This window comes from Nansenia antarctica, assembly GCF_963989245.1.
Source record: "Nansenia antarctica genome assembly, chromosome: 2".
Taxonomy (NCBI): domain Eukaryota; kingdom Metazoa; phylum Chordata; class Actinopteri; order Argentiniformes; family Microstomatidae; genus Nansenia; species Nansenia antarctica.
This window is the reverse complement of record NC_137675.1, coordinates 27989578-28014325: the sequence shown is the minus strand read 5'-3', so window position 1 is coordinate 28014325 and position 24748 is coordinate 27989578. Positions and strand designations below refer to the sequence as shown.

At 47.0% G+C, this 24748-nt stretch overlaps 1 protein-coding gene across 1 annotated transcript in view; it reads right to left on the bottom strand.

Annotated features, from left to right (window-relative positions):
• LOC308150060 (cytosolic phospholipase A2 zeta-like) overlaps positions 1-23867 on the bottom strand; it is a gene marked incomplete at both ends in the record, with an annotated part of 35649 nt that extends 11782 nt beyond the window's left edge. The window contains 9 exons of the mRNA XM_080522927.1: positions 881-935; positions 3484-3526; positions 3716-3756; positions 4115-4249; positions 7946-8082; positions 12774-12846; positions 15468-15602; positions 19302-19438; positions 23864-23867. Coding sequence (XP_080379053.1) covers positions 881-935; positions 3484-3526; positions 3716-3756; positions 4115-4249; positions 7946-8082; positions 12774-12846; positions 15468-15602; positions 19302-19438; positions 23864-23867 — 760 coding nt within the window. The remainder of the gene's footprint in view (positions 1-880; positions 936-3483; positions 3527-3715; positions 3757-4114; positions 4250-7945; positions 8083-12773; positions 12847-15467; positions 15603-19301; positions 19439-23863) is intronic.
• Positions 23868-24748: the final 881 nt, after the last annotated feature.

The following is a 24748-nucleotide window of genomic DNA, read 5'->3' as shown; positions in this document are numbered from 1 at the left end:
CTATGTACTGAAATCTATTAAAACACACACACACACACACACACAGACACACACACACAGGAACAAGCACAAAACCCATCCAAACACACACACACACACACACACACACACATAAACATGCACACACACACGCACACACACGCACACACACACACACACACACACACACACACACACACACACACACACACAGGAACAAGCAAACAAACATCCAAACACACACACACACACACACACACACACATGCACACACACAGGAACAAGCAACAACCCCATCCAAACACACACACACACACAAGGGTATACACTTTCAGAGGGTCGTAGATGGACCCACATGTTACAGTGCAGGTTCTCTCAGGGAGGGATAGCCTGAGGTGTTAGAGGAGAGTTAACGTTTCCCTCCTGGATATTATCATTCTACCCTCGTGAAGCAACGCTAAAACTTGTTTAGGAACCGGAATAGTATAATTTATTTTCCACTACAGTTGACATAAGGATGTAACTTATTGATTCTTCTAGACAGATATCTCTCTCTCCTCTCACTTGAGTGAACATACAGGATAGTATGTCACTACTAACTATGGGGCTTGGTGATTAGCAAACTACCAGTGTTGTTCAACAGTCTATCCCCACCCTCAACCACTCAGAGACTCACCCTCACTCTCCACTTTTAAATCCCACCTCAAAACCTACCTGTTCTCCCATGCATACAACCTCCCCTACCCCTAACCATCACCCCTAACCCTCCCCCCCCCCTGTGTTCTATGTGCCCAGGTTATCTGTTGTTATCTGTCTTATTATTATTATTATTATTATTATTATTATTATTATTATTAACAGTCGGCAGGAGAAATGGGAAGATGTGACAGATAAGACTCACAGGCTGAGTTCCGCAGCTTGTCCACGTTCACGTTTACCAGAGACAGCGGGGCGGCCTAGGACGACACAGACAGCATTGTTGTTAAAAACCTCATAAGCTTCATGTAATTCCATATTTGACTAATTTCCCGCCTAAAAAACAGACCGAAACTAAACAGCAAACTACATTAGAAACATGACGATCAGATGCAAAAGCAGGATGCTATTTGATACGTAACACCTTGAAGTGTTGTGTGGATATGCTCAGATGTCAGACTAGTTCAGGCTAACACACCACACATGGCAGGGAGATATAGTAAACGATCATCAAATTAATACTTAATTAATTCTTACTCCAGTCCTGGGAGGTATTCCGTCATCGTCGCTAAAGGAAAATCCAGGCTTATTCTGATCAATTCAGCGAGGTTTATAAAAACAATTCCGGCCTTAGTCTCGCGAGACTTATAAAAAATAAGTCTGGATTTTCCTTTAGCGACGTTGGTGGAATACCCCCCAGGTGTGCTGCTCATTGGTTAGAGCAAACACACGTCTCTCTGGGGGGCATTGCAGACACGCAGCTGAGACAACATGTCAACAGTACAGTGTGTGTCCTCATGGGTTTGTATACTGTACATAGAACTTATAGGATGGAGCGCATAACATACCTACTGTACTTTCTCATGGAGCACTCTTACTGTATGACAACTGTCACTGTTTTCACCAAAGGGATATCTCAGGTACTGGATATAGTAGTTTTACCCAAAACATATGTGAACAATATTATGATCGAAAAGTTTAATAATAATATCACCCAACAATATGGTGACCTCTTTATGTTCTGGGAACATTTGGGGTTTAGGTTTTTCCTACTGGTCTAAGCCTTAGACTAGTTTTATATTCTCAGGTTAGACCAGTCTAATTAAGACTGCCTGTTGCATAAAAAATAAGACTGACTTATTTTGAGGTAAAGGTAAAATGAGGTAAAGTTAGCCACCTTCCCCCCTGGCTAAGCTTGATTTAAGAGCTGTGTTGCTATGGGAACGAGTCAGGGCTAGTAGCTAGCTAACACTGTAACTCCAGCGCGGTAAACTACTTCACTGGTTAAAACTGCTAAGCAGTATCAGTGTTTCCTCTACATGCATTTCATCGTGGCGGACCGCCACGATGGAATTTCCTCCGCCACCATTCAGATTTCTCAACCCCCCCAAAAAAAAAAAATTAGGCCGCTTTTCAGACCTTCACAGCGCTAGACACACCCACAAGCGCTGAAACTGGACCAGTCCGTGTGTGTCGCGAGTATTGAACTTGAGGCTGCGTTCGTAAATTCGCTCTGAGAGCCCCGGAGCGCACACTGGGTTCAACGTCATAAAGGGACCAAGTCATTTGATTGGACAAGAGGCATTCCGTGAGTGCTGATCAGATTTCCAGAGCGTATTTACGAACGCGCCCTGGCTGTCACCCGAACACCGCGAGCTAGCGTAGTGTAGTGTAGTATAGGATGCGTAGTGTAGTGTAGTGTAGGATGGAGAGAGAGAGGAGAAGCCTCTCTATGTGTTACCTATGTCCAGTGTACTAGAACCACTCTAACAGGAGTGTTTGTCCGTGAATAACACCGGCTATGCCCGGGGTAGAAACACAAGACTATAGCTGGATAAGGTCTACAGGTCTACACGGTCATTTTAAGCCGTCGACCAGCCCTCTACGACCACGGGAAGTCATGTTAAAAGCGAAGATACTTCTGTTAAACTAAGCTAAGCTAAACATCGCTAATCGCTAACTCCCTCCTGGGCTTAAAGTGACAAGTAATAACGTTGTGAAAAAAAACGTCAGATCAGTGTTTTTGTTTTTATTGACAACGGAATTACATGCTGGAAAAACATGCAGACACAGACAATAAGAGACACACGGGAGAAGTACAGGAAAACATTTTATTTTTTTGGGCCATCCTCGAGTTTTGGCTGAAATTACGTCGTTGTTTTGAGCGCGCGTGCGCGTTTCATGCGCGTGCACGCGAAAAAATCGCGAGCGCGCGCTGCGCGATATTATCGCGCTGCTGCGATATTCGCCTACTAAATACGTTACGTAGTACGTTATGTTCGTAAAATCGCTCTGAGAGCGCCGGAGCGCACACTGGGTGCAACATCATAAAGGGACCAGGTAATTTGATTGGACAAGAGGCATTCCATGAGTGCTGATCATATTTCCAGGGCGAATTTACGAACGCAGCTAGCGAACAGAAGACGCAAAAGGTTGTCAGATCAGATATATAAACGGGTTATTTTGGTAAACTGGACACATTTTGGGAATATATGTGGTTACTTTCTCACCTGAAAACATATTAAAACTTCATAAAATGACATGTTAACACTTGTAAAGCCAAAATTACATATTTTAGCTAATGGAGGTTTAAAATGGAGGTGAAATGCATTCTGGGAGGCATTCTGGGAGGCAGTATGCAGTATGCATAATGGTCGGTTGGTTTTCACATACTTATTATGAATTTAGAAGGTAGTATGCAGTATATACTCATTGAGTATGCTAGTATGCAGTATGCTAGTATACCATTCCGAACACAGCCTAAGACTAGGTCTGTCTTTAAGCAACCGGCCCGATCAACACCCTTACCAACAGGATGCCATTGGAGCGGTAGACACCAGGCGTCTCTTCACTGCAAACAGAGAAACACAAGAGAAACCAGCTCTGTGTTCAGTGTTCTAACAAAAACCTGGATTATATCAGCCCCTTCTACTTCGCATAGAGGCATGGTAGTCATGGCATGAATGTAAAATGTTATGTTCATTTAAAAATGTTTTTGAATTTTAAAATGTTTTTGAATTTTAAAATGTTTCTCACTCACCTCTCCAGCAACTCAAACTCCACCGATAACTCATCCTTGGTCTGAAAGAGATATTGCATTACTGTACACATGAGGGCATGATAGCAAGGTTTGCGGTTCGATCCCTGGCTGGCCACGTGTCCAAATGTCCTTGGGCAAGACACTGAACCCTAAAAATTGCTCCCAACGAGCGGGGACGGCGCCTTGCATGGTAGCTTGCTGCTCTATTTATTTTCTCTATATATGTATCTATTCTTGTCATTTTTTTATTTTCTTACTATCCTCCTTTTTCTGTGTTAAATAATATATATGTACAGCATTTGAATTGCCTAACCCTGTTGTATGAAATGTGCTACACAAATCAACTTGCCTTGCCTTGCCTTGCCTTCCTCCCCCTCCCCCTCCACCTGAGAGCCTTACCTCGGGATCTGTGATGAAGACCTTGGTCTCCTTCTTCCCAGCGGTGAGGGTGCTGATGTCAATCATCATCATGGAGCAGAGGTCGTCATCTGAGAACATGTTGTCTTTGTCATAGACTCTCATCTCCAGGATGTTCTGAAAAGACATAATGATGTTGACAAGATGGCGGCGCGCTCAGACGCGAGGCTTGGAGTGGCTTCAACGCTGGTGTTTTTGTGTGTTTTTAAGTACATTTGTATGTACATTTTTATTTTAGTACTTATAGGGAACGGCTGTGTAAATAGTACCTACAGCAGACTAGACTTACTAGAAGTTGGTGCGAAAAACGAGGGGACTGTAACAACGGAATTCTTGGAACAACAAAGGATTCCATTCGACCTAGCGCGGTCGCCGGGTGAACAATACTACGCTATCCCAACACTAAGGCATAAGCGGCGGAGGCGAGACCGTAAACAACGCCGAGGAGCAAGGGGAGGCCTGCTAGCAAGGCTGAGGAGAAGCCCAGACAAACCTGCTTTGCCGAGTATTTTCCTATCCAACGTCAGGTCCCTGACGAATAAGATGGATGAACTGAGACTACAAGTTGCCAAAAATAACATCGTGGGAGATAGCTGTGTGATGATTCTAACGGAGACCTGGCTAAATGAGACTATCGTGGACTCCGCGATTAGCTTGGAGGGACGGACACTTCACCGGGCAGACCGCACGCAGCTCAGCGGTAAGTCCCGCGGAGGGGGCCTGATAATATCGACGAAGGATAGCTGGTGCTTAAACACGAAAACTGTAAGTAGCCACTGTTCCCCAGACCTGGAATACTTGACTGTTAAATGCCGACCCACATACCTCCCGAGGGAATTCAACGCGGTGTACATTACATGTGTTTACATTGCGCCTAGCGCGGATGGTAGCCTAGCATTGGCGCGGCTATATGACGTCATCAGTGGTCAACAAAGCACAGACCCACAGGCAATTCACATTATAGCAGGAGATTTCAATCATGTCGACCTGAAGGCAGTACTACCCAAAACACTGGACAAGGTTTACACCAACATCAAACATGCTTACAAGGCTAGTCCGCTAGCTCATCTAGGCATGTCTGACCATGTGTCAATCCTCCTGATCCCAGCATACACTACCATGGGGAAAAGTGCTCCCATCACCACTAAGACTGTCAGAACCTGGCCAGAAGGGTCCGCTCCACTGCAGATCTGCCTAAATGACACCCCATGGCAGGAATATGAGCATGAGGACCTGGAACAGTACACGTCGTCGGTTCTGAACCACATAGTGAACTGCACCAACTCAGTCACCGTGGACAAACGGGTCCGGGTCTACCCCAACACGAAGCCATGGATGACTGGGAAGGTCCAAAAACTGATCAACGAGAGGGACAACGCCTTCTTCGCAGGGAAGAGCACACCGCTGTACAGCACCACCAGGGCTAACCTAAAGCGCGGAATCAAAGCGGCCAAGGCAGACCACAGAGAGAAGATTGAGGAATGCTTCCTGAGCAACGACTCCAGGCGGATGTGGCAGGGGGTTCAGCACATGACAAACTTCAGAGCCAACAGGCTCACAGCCGCAGAGGACGACCCCCTGCTGGCGGGAAAGCTGAACACCTTCTACGCCCGGTTCGACGAGGGGCGAACGGAGGTAACCACAACACAAACACCACTCTCTCCAGCTCTCAGCAGCCTCACCCTCACAGAGCATGAAGTGAGACGCGTGCTGAAGGCGGTGGACCCCAAAGCCTCGGGGCCGGATGGCGTCCTGGGACGGGTGCTGAGGGACTGCGCCGACCAGCTGGCCGGGGTTTTCACCAACATCTTCAACCAGTCCCTGTCCCAGGCCACCATCCCACCCTGCCTGAAAACCTCAACTATCATCCCAGTCCCGAAGAAAAGCACGGTGAGCTGCCTAAACGACTACCGCCCGGTGGCACGCACACCAATCATCATGAAGTGCTTCGAGAAACTAGTCCGGGCCCACATACTCACACGCCTCCCGCCCAACCTGGATCCATACCAGTTCGCCTACAGAGCCCACAGGTCCACAGAGGACGCCATCGCGACGACTCTCCACGCCACTCTATCCCACCTGGAGAGGGGAAACAGCTACGCGAGACTGCTCTTTGTGGACTTCAGCTCCGCCTTCAACACCATCCTTCCAGACAGGCTAGTGACCAAACTACTAGACCTGGGTCTACCACACTCTATATGTGCATTGATCAAGGACTTCCTGACCGACCGCCCCCAGAGGGTGCGGGTGGGCCCCCACACCTCCACAGCCCTCAGACTCAGCACTGGGTCCCCCCAGGGCTGCGTGCTAAGCCCCATCCTCTACAACCTCTACACCTACGACTTCACCCCCGTCCACCCCAGCAACTCCATCGTAAAGTTTGCAGACGACACCACCGTGGTGGGATGCATCTCGGGGGGGGGACGAGGCGGCGTACAGGGATGAGGTAGAGCAACTGAGCAAGCTGTGCAAGGTTAACAACCTGCTGCTGAACAAGTCAAAGACCCAGGAAATCATCGTAGACTTCAGGAGGAAAAAGTCCGAGATCCAGCCCCTGCTCATCGACGGAGAGAGCGTGGAGAGAGTCTCAACCCTCCGATTCCTGGGGATGCACATGCGGGATGACCTGACCTGGAAGGACAACACAAAAGACACCATCAAGAAGGCACAACAGCGGCTATACATCCTGAGAGTCCTCAGGAAGGAACACAGCAAGCAGGAGATACTGGTGACCTTCTACCGCGGCGCAGTGGAGAGCATCCTCACCTACGGCATCTGCAACTGGTTCTCCAGCTGCACTACCGCGGAGAGAAATGCGCTACAGAGAGTCGTGAGAACAGCACAGAAGATCACCGGCGTCCCCCTCCCCTCTCTGGAAGAGCTGTACAGCACACGCTGTCTCAGGAAGGCCTCCAAGATCTCCAGGGACCCTACCCACCCTGGGTACGAACACTTTACCCGGCTGCCCTCGAAAAGGCGGTTCAGGACCTTGGCCGCAAGGACAAACAGACTGAAGAACAGCTTCTACCACAGGGCCGTCCAGGCCCTGAACACAGCAAAGACCTAGGTTCTGGGCCCTGGACAGTCTGGACGGATTGATGGCAGCTGCTGGACTGAAAAAATCAGGTGTAGTGCTGAGGCACAAATATGTACATTTCAAGCCTGCAAACTGCGACACTTTAAATAAATGTGCAATAACACTATTGTGCAATATGACAACCCTAGTCGTCTATCTGTACAGTATAGTACAGTGGATAGTGTACATAGCCTTTATTTATGTAAACCAGCTCCTTCCCTTCTTGTGATTTTTTTAAAAAGTTTTTTTTTAAACACCAGGGGAGCCACCCCTCCTAAATTTCGTTGTTTGGTACCTGTACTGTAGCAATGACAATAAAGACCATTCATTCATTCATTCGTGGATGTAATGTCATGGATGTGATGGGCATGGATGTAATGTCATGGATGTGATGGGCATGGATGTGATGTGTATGGATGTGATGTCATGGATGTGAAGGGCATGGATGTGATGTCATGGATGTGATGGGCATGGATGTGATGTGTATGGATGTGATGTCATGGATGTGATGGGTATGGATGTGATGTCATGGATGTGAAGGGCATGGATGTGATGTCATGGATGTGATGTCATGGATGTGATGGGCATGGATGTGATGTCATGGATGTGATGGGTATGGATGTGATGTCATGGATGTGATGTCATGGGTATGGATGTGATGGGTATGGATGTGATGTCATGGTAGTCAGCCGTCGTAAAGCGCTTTGGAACAAATAAGTGCAGTCCGTTTGCCTTACCTTGACATGGCTGTGGAGCCTGAAGCGGAAGGTCTCGTTCCACTCCGGGGTGTTGGTGTTGTTCACCACCGCGGTGCGGTGTTGGGTGGAGGAGGCGGTGGGGAGGCGCAGAGTGACATAACAGTCAGACTCCGTGTCTGAAACAACGTGAAAAGCTCATGACGGTGGGGCACTCTATAGCCAAGTCATAACGGGTGGATCATGAAAACAAGCATTGTGATTGGCCAAGAGGCCAATAATAACTTCCTGTAGTGTATCATAATATGTACTTGATATTATTGCATACTGTATGATATTGCATTTCATCTCATTGTAACCTGCACAGCATTTTTTTGCACTACTGTTCTACTGCACTACGACTGGTCCCATCACTTTATAAATGTATTACCTTATTCTACTTTCTTTTTATTATTAGGGTTATTTTGGCACAGTTATGGGGTTTGTGGTGTAACGGTTTTAAAGGCATCAAAGCAATAATGCCGTCCAGCCTGTGTGTGCTTGTGTTTGCCGGTGTCCTGCCAATTTATGCTACCTATCCAAAGGTGCTACTTAAATCTTGTGGTCTTATGCCAGCCACATTAATTGCTAGGTACACTAAAAGGTAGATTGGCACCAACATGCATGGAATGGAATCAAACACACTTCAAACAGATACACGACAATAATATTGTTGGACAATTAGGGTATATAGTGTATATTGACGGCAGCTACCTTATCGGCAGCACGAAGCAGTGGTCCCTCCTGTCTCCTGGAGGAGAGTGGAACATGAGAGCTGACCTCGATCGACAGCTGAAGTTCCCACACGAGATCACATCAACCTCCCTTCGGCCAGAACATGAGGAAAGACTGCACCGGGGGTGGCGGGGCTAGTTACCCTTTAAACACGTCCTTGTAGCCTTGCTACAGGGACTCGGCCAGAACATGAGGAAAGACTGCACCGGGGGTGGCGGGGCTAGTTACCCTTTAAACACGTCCTTGTAGCCTTGCTACAGGGACTCCCCAAACTAACTACAAGCAAAATAAGGAAAAAACAACCCGGCGGTCCACCGAGAGGCGGGATGGAAGATGGACCAATCACGACAGATAACACGGTAACGACTGGAACGGCAACGACTAACGATCAAAGGATCCTGAGAGAATGCAGCTGTGGGTGGTCCAAAGTAACAACCTACTTGGGCCTGCGGATCCACCAGGGGAGGACAAAATGCGGCGGCAGCTATCAGATGCAAACTTGCACTGCGCCAGCAGGTCAGACAAGGAGGAATCAGAGCCAGGTTGAGCACCACAGTGCTACTGATCCCACCATTGCATCCGGTGAGAGAGAGCAAGAACAGCCTCCCCAGCAGGATTTGCAACCACATCTGCACGACCCACAACAGGAGCATCAGAGCAGAACGCCAGGTAGAGAATCCACCAAGGAAACCCCAGAGAAGCCAGACCGGAAACCCAAGATCAGGTGGCCAAAGGCCAGCGACAAGGATTCATGGAGAAGCTTCGACGAAAGCTTACATACCACCCTCCAGAACAGTCTAAGAGGCAGCACAACGTCCAAGCTGAACATCTTCGGCCATATCATCTATGAGGAAGGCAAGGGAAGATTTGGAGAGATGCCTCAGAGGAGGACCGTTCCTAGGCAGAGCGGGAGACGGGAGAGAGAAATCCTCCAGCTGGTAAAGGAGCGGCGACGTTTGCGGAAGGCATGGAGGAGAGCTGAGGAAGAGGAGAAGGAGGGCTTGCAGAACCTCTGGAGTCAGATCAGAACCAGACTCACCCACCTGAGGCGAGCTGAAAGGATCAGGAAACGTAGAAGCAACAAGGAAAAGGCAAGGACGAACTTGGAGAGGAGATCGTCGGGGTGCTGCAGCCAGGCAGGACTGGTTTTGGATGGGGATCAGCACCCAAGATGTGGTCCAAGGCAACGAGGAAGGAAAGGAAAGATCTAGTGATCTCTGAAGTCGTAAAGATCGAAGAGGAGTGCTACAAAATCAGAGCCGTGGGCCAACAACAGCAAGGAAGGTGGACAACGTGGGAGGCTGTGATCAACAGAGCCATCACATGGAAGGATATGTGGAGGCTGCCCCAAGCAAGGCTGAGCTTCTCGATCAGGGCCACCTACGACACCCTTCCCAGTTCCCGGAACCTGCACCTCTGGTACGGCACAGAGGAGACCTGCCAACTCTGCAACGCCAACAACCCAAACTTGCGACACATCCTCTCTGGATGCAAGGCGGGACTGACGCAGGGTCGGTACAGATGGCGGCACGACCGGGTGCTGCGCAAACTAGCAGAAATTCTGGAAGCACGCAGACTGGAATCAAACAAGAGCAGCCCAGTCACATCACAGCAGCGGATCCAGTTTGTCCGGCAAGGGGGAGAAAGTCAGGGCAGCAGCACGAAGCAGTGGTCCCTCCTGTCTCCTGGAGGAGAGTGGAACATGAGAGCTGACCTCGATCGACAGCTGAAGTTCCCACACGAGATCACATCAACCTCCCTTCGGCCAGATGTCGTACTCTGGTCTACCCCGATGAGGACAGTCATCATGGTGGAGCTGACCGTTCCATGGGAAGAGGGGATGGAGGCTGCCTTCGAGAGAAAGAAGGAAAAGTACACAGACTTGGCAGCTGCGTGCTCGCAAGCAGGGTGGAGGGCAGTCACCTATCCTGTGGAAGTTGGGTGCAGAGGCTATACAGGAACATCTACACAGCGGCTCCTGAGGTCGCTGGGGATCACAGGATCCAAGCTGAGAAAGGCGCTCAAAGACCTGGCGGAGGAGGCTGAACAAGGGAGCTTCTGGCTCTGGCTCAGAAGAAAGGACAAGGCGTGGGGGAAAGGAGGATCCTAGGGCTGGCTGCAGGGAGTGGCAGGGAGACGTCCCTGTCACTGCTCCACCACCTTGAGATGTTCCGGGATTAAAGGAGCGAAACATCAGTGAAGGGTGGCTCCCGGCTGACGACCCTGCAGTCAGCCCACTGGCACCGTCGGAGGTGCGACAGGCAGCAATGCCCAGCAGGTATACCCACCTGTGCTTTCATCTATCTTATATACCTTATCTTATAGGCTATACCTTATCTTATATACCTTATATACCTTATCTTATAGGCTATACCTTATCTTATATACCTTATCTTATATACCTTATCTTATATACCTTATCTTATATACCTTATCTTATAGGCTATACCTTATCTTATATACCTTATCTCATATACCTTATCTTATATACCTTATCTTATATACCTTATCTTATATACCTTATCTTATAGGCTATACCTTATCTTATAGGCTATACCTTAACTTATATACCTTATCTTGTATACCTTATCTTATATACCTTATCTTATATACCTTATCTTATATACCTTATCTTATAGGCTATACCTTATCTTATAGGCTATACCTTATCTTATAGGCTATACCTTAACTTATATACCTTAACTTATATACCTTATCTTATATACCTTATCTCATATACCTTATCTTATATACCTTATCTTATATACCTTATCTCATATACCTTATCTTATATACCTTATCTTATATACCTTATCTTATAGGCTATACCTTATCTTATATACCTTATCTTATAGGCTATACCTTAACTTATATACCTTAACTTATATACCTTATCTTATATACCTTATCTTATATACCTTATCTTATAGGCTATACCTTATCTACGTTGTGAATGCTGTCCTAGCCTGACTGGTGGTTCTGCACATAATAATAATAATAATAATAATAATAATAATAATAATAATAATAATAAAAAGAAACAAAAGGTAAATATAAGAAAGTATGGGGGCCTAATTAAGGTAGTGCTGGGGACACATGGGAAGGGGAGGGGGAGAGGGTTAACTGGTGATGGCGAGCTTGAAGAGGTGGGTCTGTTTAAATGTTGGGAGGGTGTTGGCCTGTCTGATGTGGTTGGGGAGGGGGCGTTCCAGAGGGACGGGGCTGCGGCTGAAAAGGCCCTATCACCCCAGGGCTGGGTGGTCTTGAGGGTGGTTTGGTCGTCAGACCTGAGGCAACGGGAGGGGGTGTGGAGGGGGACGAGGTCGGCAAGGTAGGAGGGGGCCAGATTGTTGATGGCTTTGTAAGTGGTGAGTAGGATTTTGAATTGGATCCTGTATTTGACCGGGAGCCAGTGTAGGTTTTGGAGATGGAATGGAATGTTCCACATGTGGTCCACATGTGCACGCTATGGTTCTGTAGTGGGAACATTATCTGATAGAGGATATCGGGCTATTGAAACACGCTACCCCTGAAATCTTAAATAAAGATGTTATAATAGAGTATCAAAACATGCTCCCCATACAGTACACTTAACCCTGTTTGTAATCAAAATAAACATAAATAAACATAGCGTGATACTGTGAGAGTTATACCGTTATGGGATGTCCACAACTGGAAATGGAAACACATAAAGTAGCATTTCTTGATAGCGTAGCGCGAATCAATAGACTCTGTTCTCTATTTGCACTACGGCAGCATTTTGACAAGGCAGCAAAAAATTGGCAGAACACCGGCACGCAGCTGCATGTTGTGCCCATCAGCTCCCCTTACCCATGAGGATATTAATGATTAATTATGCTTTAATGATAAATGAAGGTGTCATTGCTTAATTGTGCATTCAGATCACAGATAGACAGATAAACAGGCACACATTCTTTTTTTAAAAGAAGAGATAATAATAATATTCATCAATAATAATCATCCGTTGTGACAATATATGGGGTGTCATTTAGTCATATACATTTAAAAACAATCTATAAAAGGTAGGCTATCGTTTAAAGGTATAAAAGGTTATGGACAAGAAAATGAGACTCACAATAATCGTACGATTTGTTGATCTTTGCTTTCAGAATGGTCACACTCAGGTTCCATAGGGACACAGTCTCTTTCTAAAGGCGAAACATGCAGACATAGTTACTTACCATGGTTACCAACATACTAGTGTCATTAGACATGGTTACCAACATACTATATAGTATACTATAGTAGTATCTTATACTATAGTATACTACAGACATACTACTATCAGGACCTGATGATGTAGACGAGAGTAGAGAGGCCCTGAGCCTAGACCCTGTGCCTAGAGTAAAAAATACCAAATTCCAACAATTGACTGTCAGTAACATGGCAATAACTCAGTAAAAAAGAAGAAGAAAAGAGAGTCTAGACAAACAGCTGGGGGCAAAAATGACAAAAATGAAGATGCCTTAACAACTGAATGCGAATAAACAACAGTTCCCAGGTACAGTACAGTAGGGAGAGAGATGGTGTGTCCTGTGAATTAACTTATCTATCACACATGGAGGTGCCTTCTCTCTCTCTCTCTCTCTCTCTCTCTCTCTCTCTCTCTCTCTCTCTCTCTCTCTCTCTCTCTCTCTCTCTCTCACACACACACACACATACATACCTACATAGTTCTGTCTGGGTTATAAAGTCATATCATTTGAGGACCATGATGATTCATCAAAGGATATATAAGGACATATATCATGAATTGAAAAGACCACTGCACAGCAGAACAAGGCCAGCATTATGTATTCAAGGTGTGTAGCCTGAAACTGCAAGGAACTATTGTTCTTTTGGCGGAGTGACCTGCTCCTCCGGCGCATTCTCAAGCACGGATCACTTCACACAGTATATCCTCCGGTAGTTTAAGACAAGATCATCGAGTTCAGGTTTCATACACCCGGCGTATTTACGTTGTAAACATTACCAGAACACCGCTGTTTACTAAGCCTGGAAGAAGGAAGAAAAGTCTACTGTACCGTCGGCTCTTGCATATTTTCACCGTTGCTGCGAGGGCACGTCCACTCATCGGGTGTCGTGTCCTTGTCCCTAACTGGAAGTCAAATATATAGTCTCAGTCCCTCAAATGCAATAGATGGGCAAGTCGATAACGGGCTGAGACATGTTTAACCCAAGGAACCACAACCGGCCACTCTTCGTCACTCGGCGCTCAACTTACCGTTTAAAAAAAAAAAACGTTTTTAGGCTTGGTTGTTTTACCTGCAGGGGCATGTAGGCGTTACTGGAAGGTTTGGCTACTCAACTACATTACACAATGTACTTCCTCTGCAGGTCTGCATTAATAATAATAAAATATATTTGTAGAACTAAGTAATAATAACAATAACAATAATCATAATCATAATAATAGCTTCTTTATGGGCGTGTATGGCTTATTGATTCAGTGATAAGTCTTGTTTCTTACAGTGTTGAGTTTACTTATTTCATTGGATTCCCTGACCCCACAAATGTACAGTTTGACACCACATTTGTAATTATAGCTATAACAGTTATGTTGTATTGTAAGTGTATTCATCCGCTGAACAGTTGTTTATTGGTTGCTAAGCAACGGTAAGAATGTAACTTTGATAACGGTAATATGTACAAACGCGGAGTAATATGAAAAGACGTGTCAACATTCCATTTAGCCGTGCGTTCATGGATATTGGCACGGCTGGAACGCAAACTGACCAATAGAGATAATGGACCGGATCTATCCGTTGTAAAAAGTATCTTATCGGATTGGACTAGCCCTATATGGTAAACATTTACACTCACATTTACACTCCCTCAAATTCATACATTTATCAAATAGATATTTCACTAACTGCATTGGAGTATTCACACCTAAATGATGACATGTCTTAAGGAGAAATCATGATTTGCCATGCATCTCTAGGCTATGTGGCAAGCCATAACTCCACCAGAATATATTACAGCAACACTTTTCTAACATACAGTTCCCATCGTAAGTAATGGGACAGTAAAGCATTATTTTGTCATTTGGCTCTAAACTCAAACATGTGCATTTTATTTCATGATTTATTTCAATGATTTCATCATTCAGAAAGTACAACACTTTTGAGTAACCGAATTCTAACACTTTGGGCAATAGCTGCAATAGCTGCAATAGCTGCAATATTGCAATAGCTACAATAGCCCAATAGGAGGACAGTGCATAAAAAGGTTGGAATTTCTGGGTTGGGGTTTGTGAGGACGGTTTGTGATACATTATCCCTCATCCTATCCAAACAGATCCCACACTCACCAGCAGTCCTATTACTAAATGACAGTTCAACCCTGGATTTAAATATCAAACAAAGACGCATCTGGCTGGCCGGCCTTACAGCGGCCAAAAGGCTTATAGCTTGCAGGTGGAAGTCACCCCATTTCTTGACCACGCAGAGGTGGATCTTAGACTTTATAGACATAGCCAGCATGGAACACTGGATAGCTAACAGGCATCAGGCAATCTCTGATAATATTTCTTGCCTGGATCAAACCATTACCATTCTCAAGACGTTACTATAGGCTAATCTATTTGCCCCTTCCATGGGGTGGGGGGCGGGTTTATTTTCTTACTATCCTCCTTTTTCTGTGTTAAATAATATATATGTACAGCATTTGAATTGCCTAACCCTGTTGTATGAAATGTGCTACACAAATCAACTTGCCTTGCCTTGCCTTGCCTTCCTCCCCCTCCCCCTCCACCTGAGAGCCTTACCTCGGGATCTGTGATGAAGACCTTGGTCTCCTTCTTCCCAGCGGTGAGGGTGCTGATGTCAATCATCATCATGGAGCAGAGGTCGTCATCTGAGAACATGTTGTCTTTGTCATAGACTCTCATCTCCAGGATGTTCTGAAAAGACATAATGATGTTGACAAGATGGCGGCGCGCTCAGACGCGAGGCTTGGAGTGGCTTCAACGCTGGTGTTTTTTAGTGTTTTTAAGTACATTTGTATGTACATTTTTATTTGAGTACTTATAGGGAACGGCTGTGTAAATAGTACCTACAGCAGACTAGACTTACTAGAAGTTGGTGCGAAAAACGAGGGGACTGTAACAACGGAATTCTTGGAACAACAAAGGATTCCATTCGACCTAGCGCGGTCGCCGGGTGAACAATACTACGCTATCCCAACACTAAGGCGTAAGCGGCGGAGGCGAGACCGTAAACAACGCCGAGGAGCAAGGGGAGGCCTGCTAGCAAGGCTGAGGAGAAGCCCAGACAAACCTGCTTTGCCGAGTATTTTCCTATCGAACGTCAGGTCCCTGACGAATAAGATGGATGAACTGAGACTACAAGTTGCCAAAAATAACATCGTGGGAGATAGCTGTGTGATGATTCTAACGGAGACCTGGCTAAATGAGACTATCGTGGACTCCGCGATTAGCTTGGAGGGACGGACACTTCACCGGGCAGACCGCACGCAGCTCAGCGGTAAGTCCCGCGGAGGCGGCCTGATAATATCGACGAAGGATAGCTGGTGCTTAAACACGAAAACTGTAAGTAGCCACTGTTCCCCAGACCTGGAATACTTGACTGTTAAATGCCGACCCACATACCTCCCGAGGGAATTCAACGCGGTGTACATTACATGTGTTTACATTGCGCCTAGCGCGGATGGTAGCCTAGCATTGGCACGGCTATATGACGTCATCAGTGGTCAACAAAGCACAGACCCACAGGCAATTCACATTATAGCAGGAGATTTCAATCATGTCGACCTGAAGGCAGTACTACCCAAAACACTGGACAAGGTTTACACCAACATCAAACATGCTTACAAGGCTAGTCCGCTAGCTCATCTAGGCATGTCTGACCATGTGTCAATCCTCCTGATCCCAGCATACACTACCATGGGGAAAAGTGCTCCCATCACCACTAAGACTGTCAGAACCTGGCCAGAAGGGTCCGCTCCACTGCAGATCTGCCTAAATGACACCCCATGGCAGGAATATGAGCATGAGGACCTGGAACAGTACACGTCGTCGGTTCTGAACCACATAGTGAACTGCACCAACTCAGTCACCGTGGACAAACGGGTCCGGGTCTACCCCAACACGAAGCCATGGATGACTGGGAAGGTCCAAAAACTGATCAACGAGAGGGACAACGCCTTCTTCGCAGGGAAGAGCACACCGCTGTACAGCACCACCAGGGCTAACCTAAAGCGCGGAATCAAAGCGGCCAAGGCAGACCACAGAGAGAAGATTGAGGAATGCTTCCTGAGCAACGACTCCAGGCGGATGTGGCAGGGGGTTCAGCACATGACAAACTTCAGAGCCAACAGGCTCACAGCCGCAGAGGACGACCCCCTGCTGGCGGGAAAGCTGAACACCTTCTACGCCCGGTTCGACGAGGGGCGAACGGAGGTAACCACAACACAAACACCACTCTCTCCAGCTCTCAGCAGCCTCACCCTCACAGAGCATGAAGTGAGACGCGTGCTGAAGGCGGTGGACCCCAGGAAAGCCTCGGGGCCGGATGGCGTCCTGGGACGGGTGCTGAGGGACTGCGCCGACCAGCTGGCCGGGGTTTTCACCAACATCTTCAACCAGTCCCTGTCCCAGGCCACCATCCCACCCTGCCTGAAAACCTCAACTATCATCCCAGTCCCGAAGAAAAGCACGGTGAGCTGCCTAAACGACTACCGCCCGGTGGCACGCACACCAATCATCATGAAGTGCTTCGAGAAACTAGTCCGGGCCCACATACTCACACGCCTCCCGCCCAACCTGGATCCATACCAGTTCGCCTACAGAGCCCACAGGTCCACAGAGGACGCCATCGCGACGACTCTCCACGCCACTCTATCCCACCTGGAGAGGGGAAACAGCTACGCGAGACTGCTCTTTGTGGACTTCAGCTCCGCCTTCAACACCATCCTTCCAGACAGGCTAGTGACCAAACTACTAGACCTGGGTCTACCACACTCTATATGTGCATTGATCAAGGACTTCCTGACCGACCGCCCCCAGAGGGTGCGGGTGGGCCCCCACACCTCCACAGCCCTCAGACTCAGCACTGGGTCCCCCCAGGGCTGCGTGCTAAGCCCCATCCTCTACAACCTCTACACCTACGACTTCACCCCCGTCCACCCCAGCAACTCCATCGTAAAGTTTGCAGACGACACCACCGTGGTGGGATGCATCTCGGGGGGGGGACGAGGCGGCGTACAGGGATGAGGTAGAGCAACTGAGCAAGCTGTGCAAGGTTAACAACCTGCTGCTGAACAAGTCAAAGACCCAGGAAATCATCGTAGACTTCAGGAGGAAAAAGTCCGAGATCCAGCCCCTGCTCATCGACGGAGAGAGCGTGGAGAGAGTCTCAACCCTCCGATTCCTGGGGATGCACATGCGGGATGACCTGACCTGGAAGGACAACACAAAAGACACCATCAAGAAGGCACAACAGCGGCTATACATCCTGAGAGTCCTCAGGAAGGAACACAGCAAGCAGGAGATACTGGTGACCTTCTACCGCGGCGCAGTGGAGAGCATCCTCACCTACGGCATCTGCAACTGGTTCTCCAGCTGCACTACCGCGGAGAGAAATGCGCTACAGAGAGTCGTGAGAACAGCACAGAAGATCACCGGCGTCCCCCTCCCCTCTCTGGAAGAGCTGTACAGCACACGCTGTCTCAGGAAGGCCTCCAAGATCTCCAGGGACCCTACCCACCCTGGGTACGAACACTTTACCCGGCTGCCCTCGAAAAGGCGGTTCAGGACCTTGGCCGCAAGGACAAACAGACTGAAGAACAGCTTCTACCACAGGGCCGTCCAGGCCCTGAACACAGCAAAGACCTAGGTTCTGGGCCCTGGACAGTCTGGACGGATTGATGGCAGCTGCTGGACTGAAAAAATCAGGTGTAGTGCTGAGGCACAAATATGTACATTTCAAGCCTGCAAACTGCGACACTTTAAATAAATGTGCAATAACACTATTGTGCAATATGACAACCCTAGTCGTCTATCTGTACAGTATAGTACAGTGGATAGTGTACATAGCCTTTATTTATGTAAACCAGCTCCTTCCCTTCTTGTGATTTTTTTAAAAAGTTTTTTTTTAAACACCAGGGGAGCCACCCCTCCTAAATTTCGTTGTTTGGTACCTGTACTGTAGCAATGACAATAAAGACCATTCATTCATTCATTCGTGGATGTAATGTCATGGATGTGATGGGCATGGATGTAATGTCATGGATGTGATGGGCATGGATGTGATGTGTATGGATGTGATGTCATGGATGTGAAGGGCATGGATGTGATGTCATGGATGTGATGGGCATGGATGTGATGTGTATGGATGTGATGTCATGGATGTGATGGGTATGGATGTGATGTCATGGATGTGAAGGGCATGGATGTGATGTCATGGATGTGATGTCATGGATGTGATGGGCATGGATGTGATGTCATGGATGTGATGGGTATGGATGTGATGTCATGGATGTGATGTCATGGGTATGGATGTGATGGGTATGGATGTGATGTCATGGTAGTCAGCCGTCGTAAAGCGCTTTGGAACAAATAAGTGCAGTCCGTTTGCCTTACCTTGACATGGCTGTGGAGCCTGAAGCGGAAGGTCTCGTTCCACTCCGGGGTGTTGGTGTTGTTCACCACCGCGGTGCGGTGTTGGGTGGAGGAGGCGGTGGGGAGGCGCAGAGTGACATAACAGTCAGACTCCGTGTCTGAAACAACGTGAAAAGCTCATGACGGTGGGGCACTCTATAGCCAAGTCATAACGGGTGGATCATGAAAACAAGCATTGTGATTGGCCAAGAGGCCAATAATAACTTCCTGTAGTGTATCATAATATGTACTTGATATTATTGCATACTGTATGATATTGCATTTCATCTCATTGTAACCTGCACAGCATTTTTTTGCACTACTGTTCTACTGCACTACGACTGGTCCCATCACTTTATAAATGTATTACCTTATTCTACTTTCTTTTTATTATTAGGGTTATTTTGGCACAGTTATGGGGTTTGTGGTGTAACGGTTTTAAAGGCATCAAAGCAATAATGCCGTCCAGCCTGTGTGTGCTTGTGTTTGCCGGTGTCCTGCCAATTTATGCTACCTATCCAAAGGTGCTACTTAAATCTTGTGGTCTTATGCCAGCCACATTAATTGCTAGGTACACTAAAAGGTAGATTGGCACCAACATGCATGGAATGGAATCAAACACACTTCAAACAGATACACGACAATAATATTGTTGGACAATTAGGGTATATAGTGTATATTGACGGCAGCTACCTTATCGGCAGCACGAAGCAGTGGTCCCTCCTGTCTCCTGGAGGAGAGTGGAACATGAGAGCTGACCTCGATCGACAGCTGAAGTTCCCACACGAGATCACATCAACCTCCCTTCGGCCAGAACATGAGGAAAGACTGCACCGGGGGTGGCGGGGCTAGTTACCCTTTAAACACGTCCTTGTAGCCTTGCTACAGGGACTCGGCCAGAACATGAGGAAAGACTGCACCGGGGGTGGCGGGGCTAGTTACCCTTTAAACACGTCCTTGTAGCCTTGCTACAGGGACTCCCCAAACTAACTACAAGCAAAATAAGGAAAAAACAACCCGGCGGTCCACCGAGAGGCGGGATGGAAGATGGACCAATCACGACAGATAACACGGTAACGACTGGAACGGCAACGACTAACGATCAAAGGATCCTGAGAGAATGCAGCTGTGGGTGGTCCAAAGTAACAACCTACTTGGGCCTGCGGATCCACCAGGGGAGGACAAAATGCGGCGGCAGCTATCAGATGCAAACTTGCACTGCGCCAGCAGGTCAGACAAGGAGGAATCAGAGCCAGGTTGAGCACCACAGTGCTACTGATCCCACCATTGCATCCGGTGAGAGAGAGCAAGAACAGCCTCCCCAGCAGGATTTGCAACCACATCTGCACGACCCACAACAGGAGCATCAGAGCAGAACGCCAGGTAGAGAATCCACCAAGGAAACCCCAGAGAAGCCAGACCGGAAACCCAAGATCAGGTGGCCAAAGGCCAGCGACAAGGATTCATGGAGAAGCTTCGACGAAAGCTTACATACCACCCTCCAGAACAGTCTAAGAGGCAGCACAACGTCCAAGCTGAACATCTTCGGCCATATCATCTATGAGGAAGGCAAGGGAAGATTTGGAGAGATGCCTCAGAGGAGGACCGTTCCTAGGCAGAGCGGGAGACGGGAGAGAGAAATCCTCCAGCTGGTAAAGGAGCGGCGACGTTTGCGGAAGGCATGGAGGAGAGCTGAGGAAGAGGAGAAGGAGGGCTTGCAGAACCTCTGGAGTCAGATCAGAACCAGACTCACCCACCTGAGGCGAGCTGAAAGGATCAGGAAACGTAGAAGCAACAAGGAAAAGGCAAGGACGAACTTGGAGAGGAGATCGTCGGGGTGCTGCAGCCAGGCAGGACTGGTTTTGGATGGGGATCAGCACCCAAGATGTGGTCCAAGGCAACGAGGAAGGAAAGGAAAGATCTAGTGATCTCTGAAGTCGTAAAGATCGAAGAGGAGTGCTACAAAATCAGAGCCGTGGGCCAACAACAGCAAGGAAGGTGGACAACGTGGGAGGCTGTGATCAACAGAGCCATCACATGGAAGGATATGTGGAGGCTGCCCCAAGCAAGGCTGAGCTTCTCGATCAGGGCCACCTACGACACCCTTCCCAGTTCCCGGAACCTGCACCTCTGGTACGGCACAGAGGAGACCTGCCAACTCTGCAACGCCAACAACCCAAACTTGCGACACATCCTCTCTGGATGCAAGGCGGGACTGACGCAGGGTCGGTACAGATGGCGGCACGACCGGGTGCTGCGCAAACTAGCAGAAATTCTGGAAGCACGCAGACTGGAATCAAACAAGAGCAGCCCAGTCACATCACAGCAGCGGATCCAGTTTGTCCGGCAAGGGGGAGAAAGTCAGGGCAGCAGCACGAAGCAGTGGTCCCTCCTGTCTCCTGGAGGAGAGTGGAACATGAGAGCTGACCTCGATCGACAGCTGAAGTTCCCACACGAGATCACATCAACCTCCCTTCGGCCAGATGTCGTACTCTGGTCTACCCCGATGAGGACAGTCATCATGGTGGAGCTGACCGTTCCATGGGAAGAGGGGATGGAGGCTGCCTTCGAGAGAAAGAAGGAAAAGTACACAGACTTGGCAGCTGCGTGCTCGCAAGCAGGGTGGAGGGCAGTCACCTATCCTGTGGAAGTTGGGTGCAGAGGCTATACAGGAACATCTACACAGCGGCTCCTGAGGTCGCTGGGGATCACAGGATCCAAGCTGAGAAAGGCGCTCAAAGACCTGGCGGAGGAGGCTGAACAAGGGAGCTTCTGGCTCTGGCTCAGAAGAAAGGACAAGGCGTGGGGGAAAGGAGGATCCTAGGGCTGGCTGCAGGGAGTGGCAGGGAGACGTCCCTGTCACTGCTCCACCACCTTGAGATGTTCCGGGATTAAAGGAGCGAAACATCAGTGAAGGGTGGCTCCCGGCTGACGACCCTGCAGTCAGCCCACTGGCACCGTCGGAGGTGCGACAGGCAGCAATGCCCAGCAGGTATACCCACCTGTGCTTTCATCTATCTTATATACCTTATCTTATAGGCTATACCTTATCTTATATACCTTATATACCTTATCTTATAGGCTATACCTTATCTTATATACCTTATCTTATATACCTTATCTTATATACCTTATCTTATATACCTTATCTTATAGGCTATACCTTATCTTATATACCTTATCTCATATACCTTATCTTATATACCTTATCTTATATACCTTATCTTATATACCTTATCTTATAGGCTATACCTTATCTTATAGGCTATACCTTAACTTATATACCTTATCTTGTATACCTTATCTTATATACCTTATCTTATATACCTTATCTTATATACCTTATCTTATAGGCTATACCTTATCTTATAGGCTATACCTTATCTTATAGGCTATACCTTAACTTATATACCTTAACTTATATACCTTATCTTATATACCTTATCTCATATACCTTATCTTATATACCTTATCTTATATACCTTATCTCATATACCTTATCTTATATACCTTATCTTATATACCTTATCTTATAGGCTATACCTTATCTTATATACCTTATCTTATAGGCTATACCTTAACTTATATACCTTAACTTATATACCTTATCTTATATACCTTATCTTATATACCTTATCTTATAGGCTATACCTTATCTACGTTGTGAATGCTGTCCTAGCCTGACTGGTGGTTCTGCACATAATAATAATAATAATAATAATAATAATAATAATAATAATAATAATAAAAAGAAACAAAAGGTAAATATAAGAAAGTATGGGGGCCTAATTAAGGTAGTGCTGGGGACACATGGGAAGGGGAGGGGGAGAGGGTTAACTGGTGATGGCGAGCTTGAAGAGGTGGGTCTGTTTAAATGTTGGGAGGGTGTTGGCCTGTCTGATGTGGTTGGGGAGGGGGCGTTCCAGAGGGACGGGGCTGCGGCTGAAAAGGCCCTATCACCCCAGGGCTGGGTGGTCTTGAGGGTGGTTTGGTCGTCAGACCTGAGGCAACGGGAGGGGGTGTGGAGGGGGACGAGGTCGGCAAGGTAGGAGGGGGCCAGATTGTTGATGGCTTTGTAAGTGGTGAGTAGGATTTTGAATTGGATCCTGTATTTGACCGGGAGCCAGTGTAGGTTTTGGAGATGGAATGGAATGTTCCACATGTGGTCCACATGTGCACGCTATGGTTCTGTAGTGGGAACATTATCTGATAGAGGATATCGGGCTATTGAAACACGCTACCCCTGAAATCTTAAATAAAGATGTTATAATAGAGTATCAAAACATGCTCCCCATACAGTACACTTAACCCTGTTTGTAATCAAAATAAACATAAATAAACATAGCGTGATACTGTGAGAGTTATACCGTTATGGGATGTCCACAACTGGAAATGGAAACACATAAAGTAGCATTTCTTGATAGCGTAGCGCGAATCAATAGACTCTGTTCTCTATTTGCACTACGGCAGCATTTTGACAAGGCAGCAAAAATTGGCAGAACACCGGCACGCAGCTGCATGTTGTGCCCATCAGCTCCCCTTACCCATGAGGATATTAATGATTAATTATGCTTTAATGATAAATGAAGGTGTCATTGCTTAATTGTGCATTCAGATCACAGATAGACAGATAAACAGGCACACATTCTTTTTTTAAAAGAAGAGATAATAATAATATTCATCAATAATAATCATCCGTTGTGACAATATATGGGGTGTCATTTAGTCATATACATTTAAAAACAATCTATAAAAGGTAGGCTATCGTTTAAAGGTATAAAAGGTTATGGACAAGAAAATGAGACTCACAATAATCGTACGATTTGTTGATCTTTGCTTTCAGAATGGTCACACTCAGGTTCCATAGGGACACAGTCTCTTTCTAAAGGCGAAACATGCAGACATAGTTACTTACCATGGTTACCAACATACTAGTGTCATTAGACATGGTTACCAACATACTATATAGTATACTATAGTAGTATCTTATACTATAGTATACTACAGACATACTACTATCAGGACCTGATGATGTAGACGAGAGTAGAGAGGCCCTGAGCCTAGACCCTGTGCCTAGAGTAAAAAATACCAAATTCCAACAATTGACTGTCAGTAACATGGCAATAACTCAGTAAAAAAGAAGAAGAAAAGAGAGTCTAGACAAACAGCTGGGGGCAAAAATGACAAAAATGAAGATGCCTTAACAACTGAATGCGAATAAACAACAGTTCCCAGGTACAGTACAGTAGGGAGAGAGATGGTGTGTCCTGTGAATTAACTTATCTATCACACATGGAGGTGCCTTCTCTCTCTCTCTCTCTCTCTCTCTCTCTCTCTCTCTCTCTCTCTCTCTCTCTCTCTCTCTCTCTCTCTCTCTCTCTCTCTCACACACACACACACATACATACCTACATAGTTCTGTCTGGGTT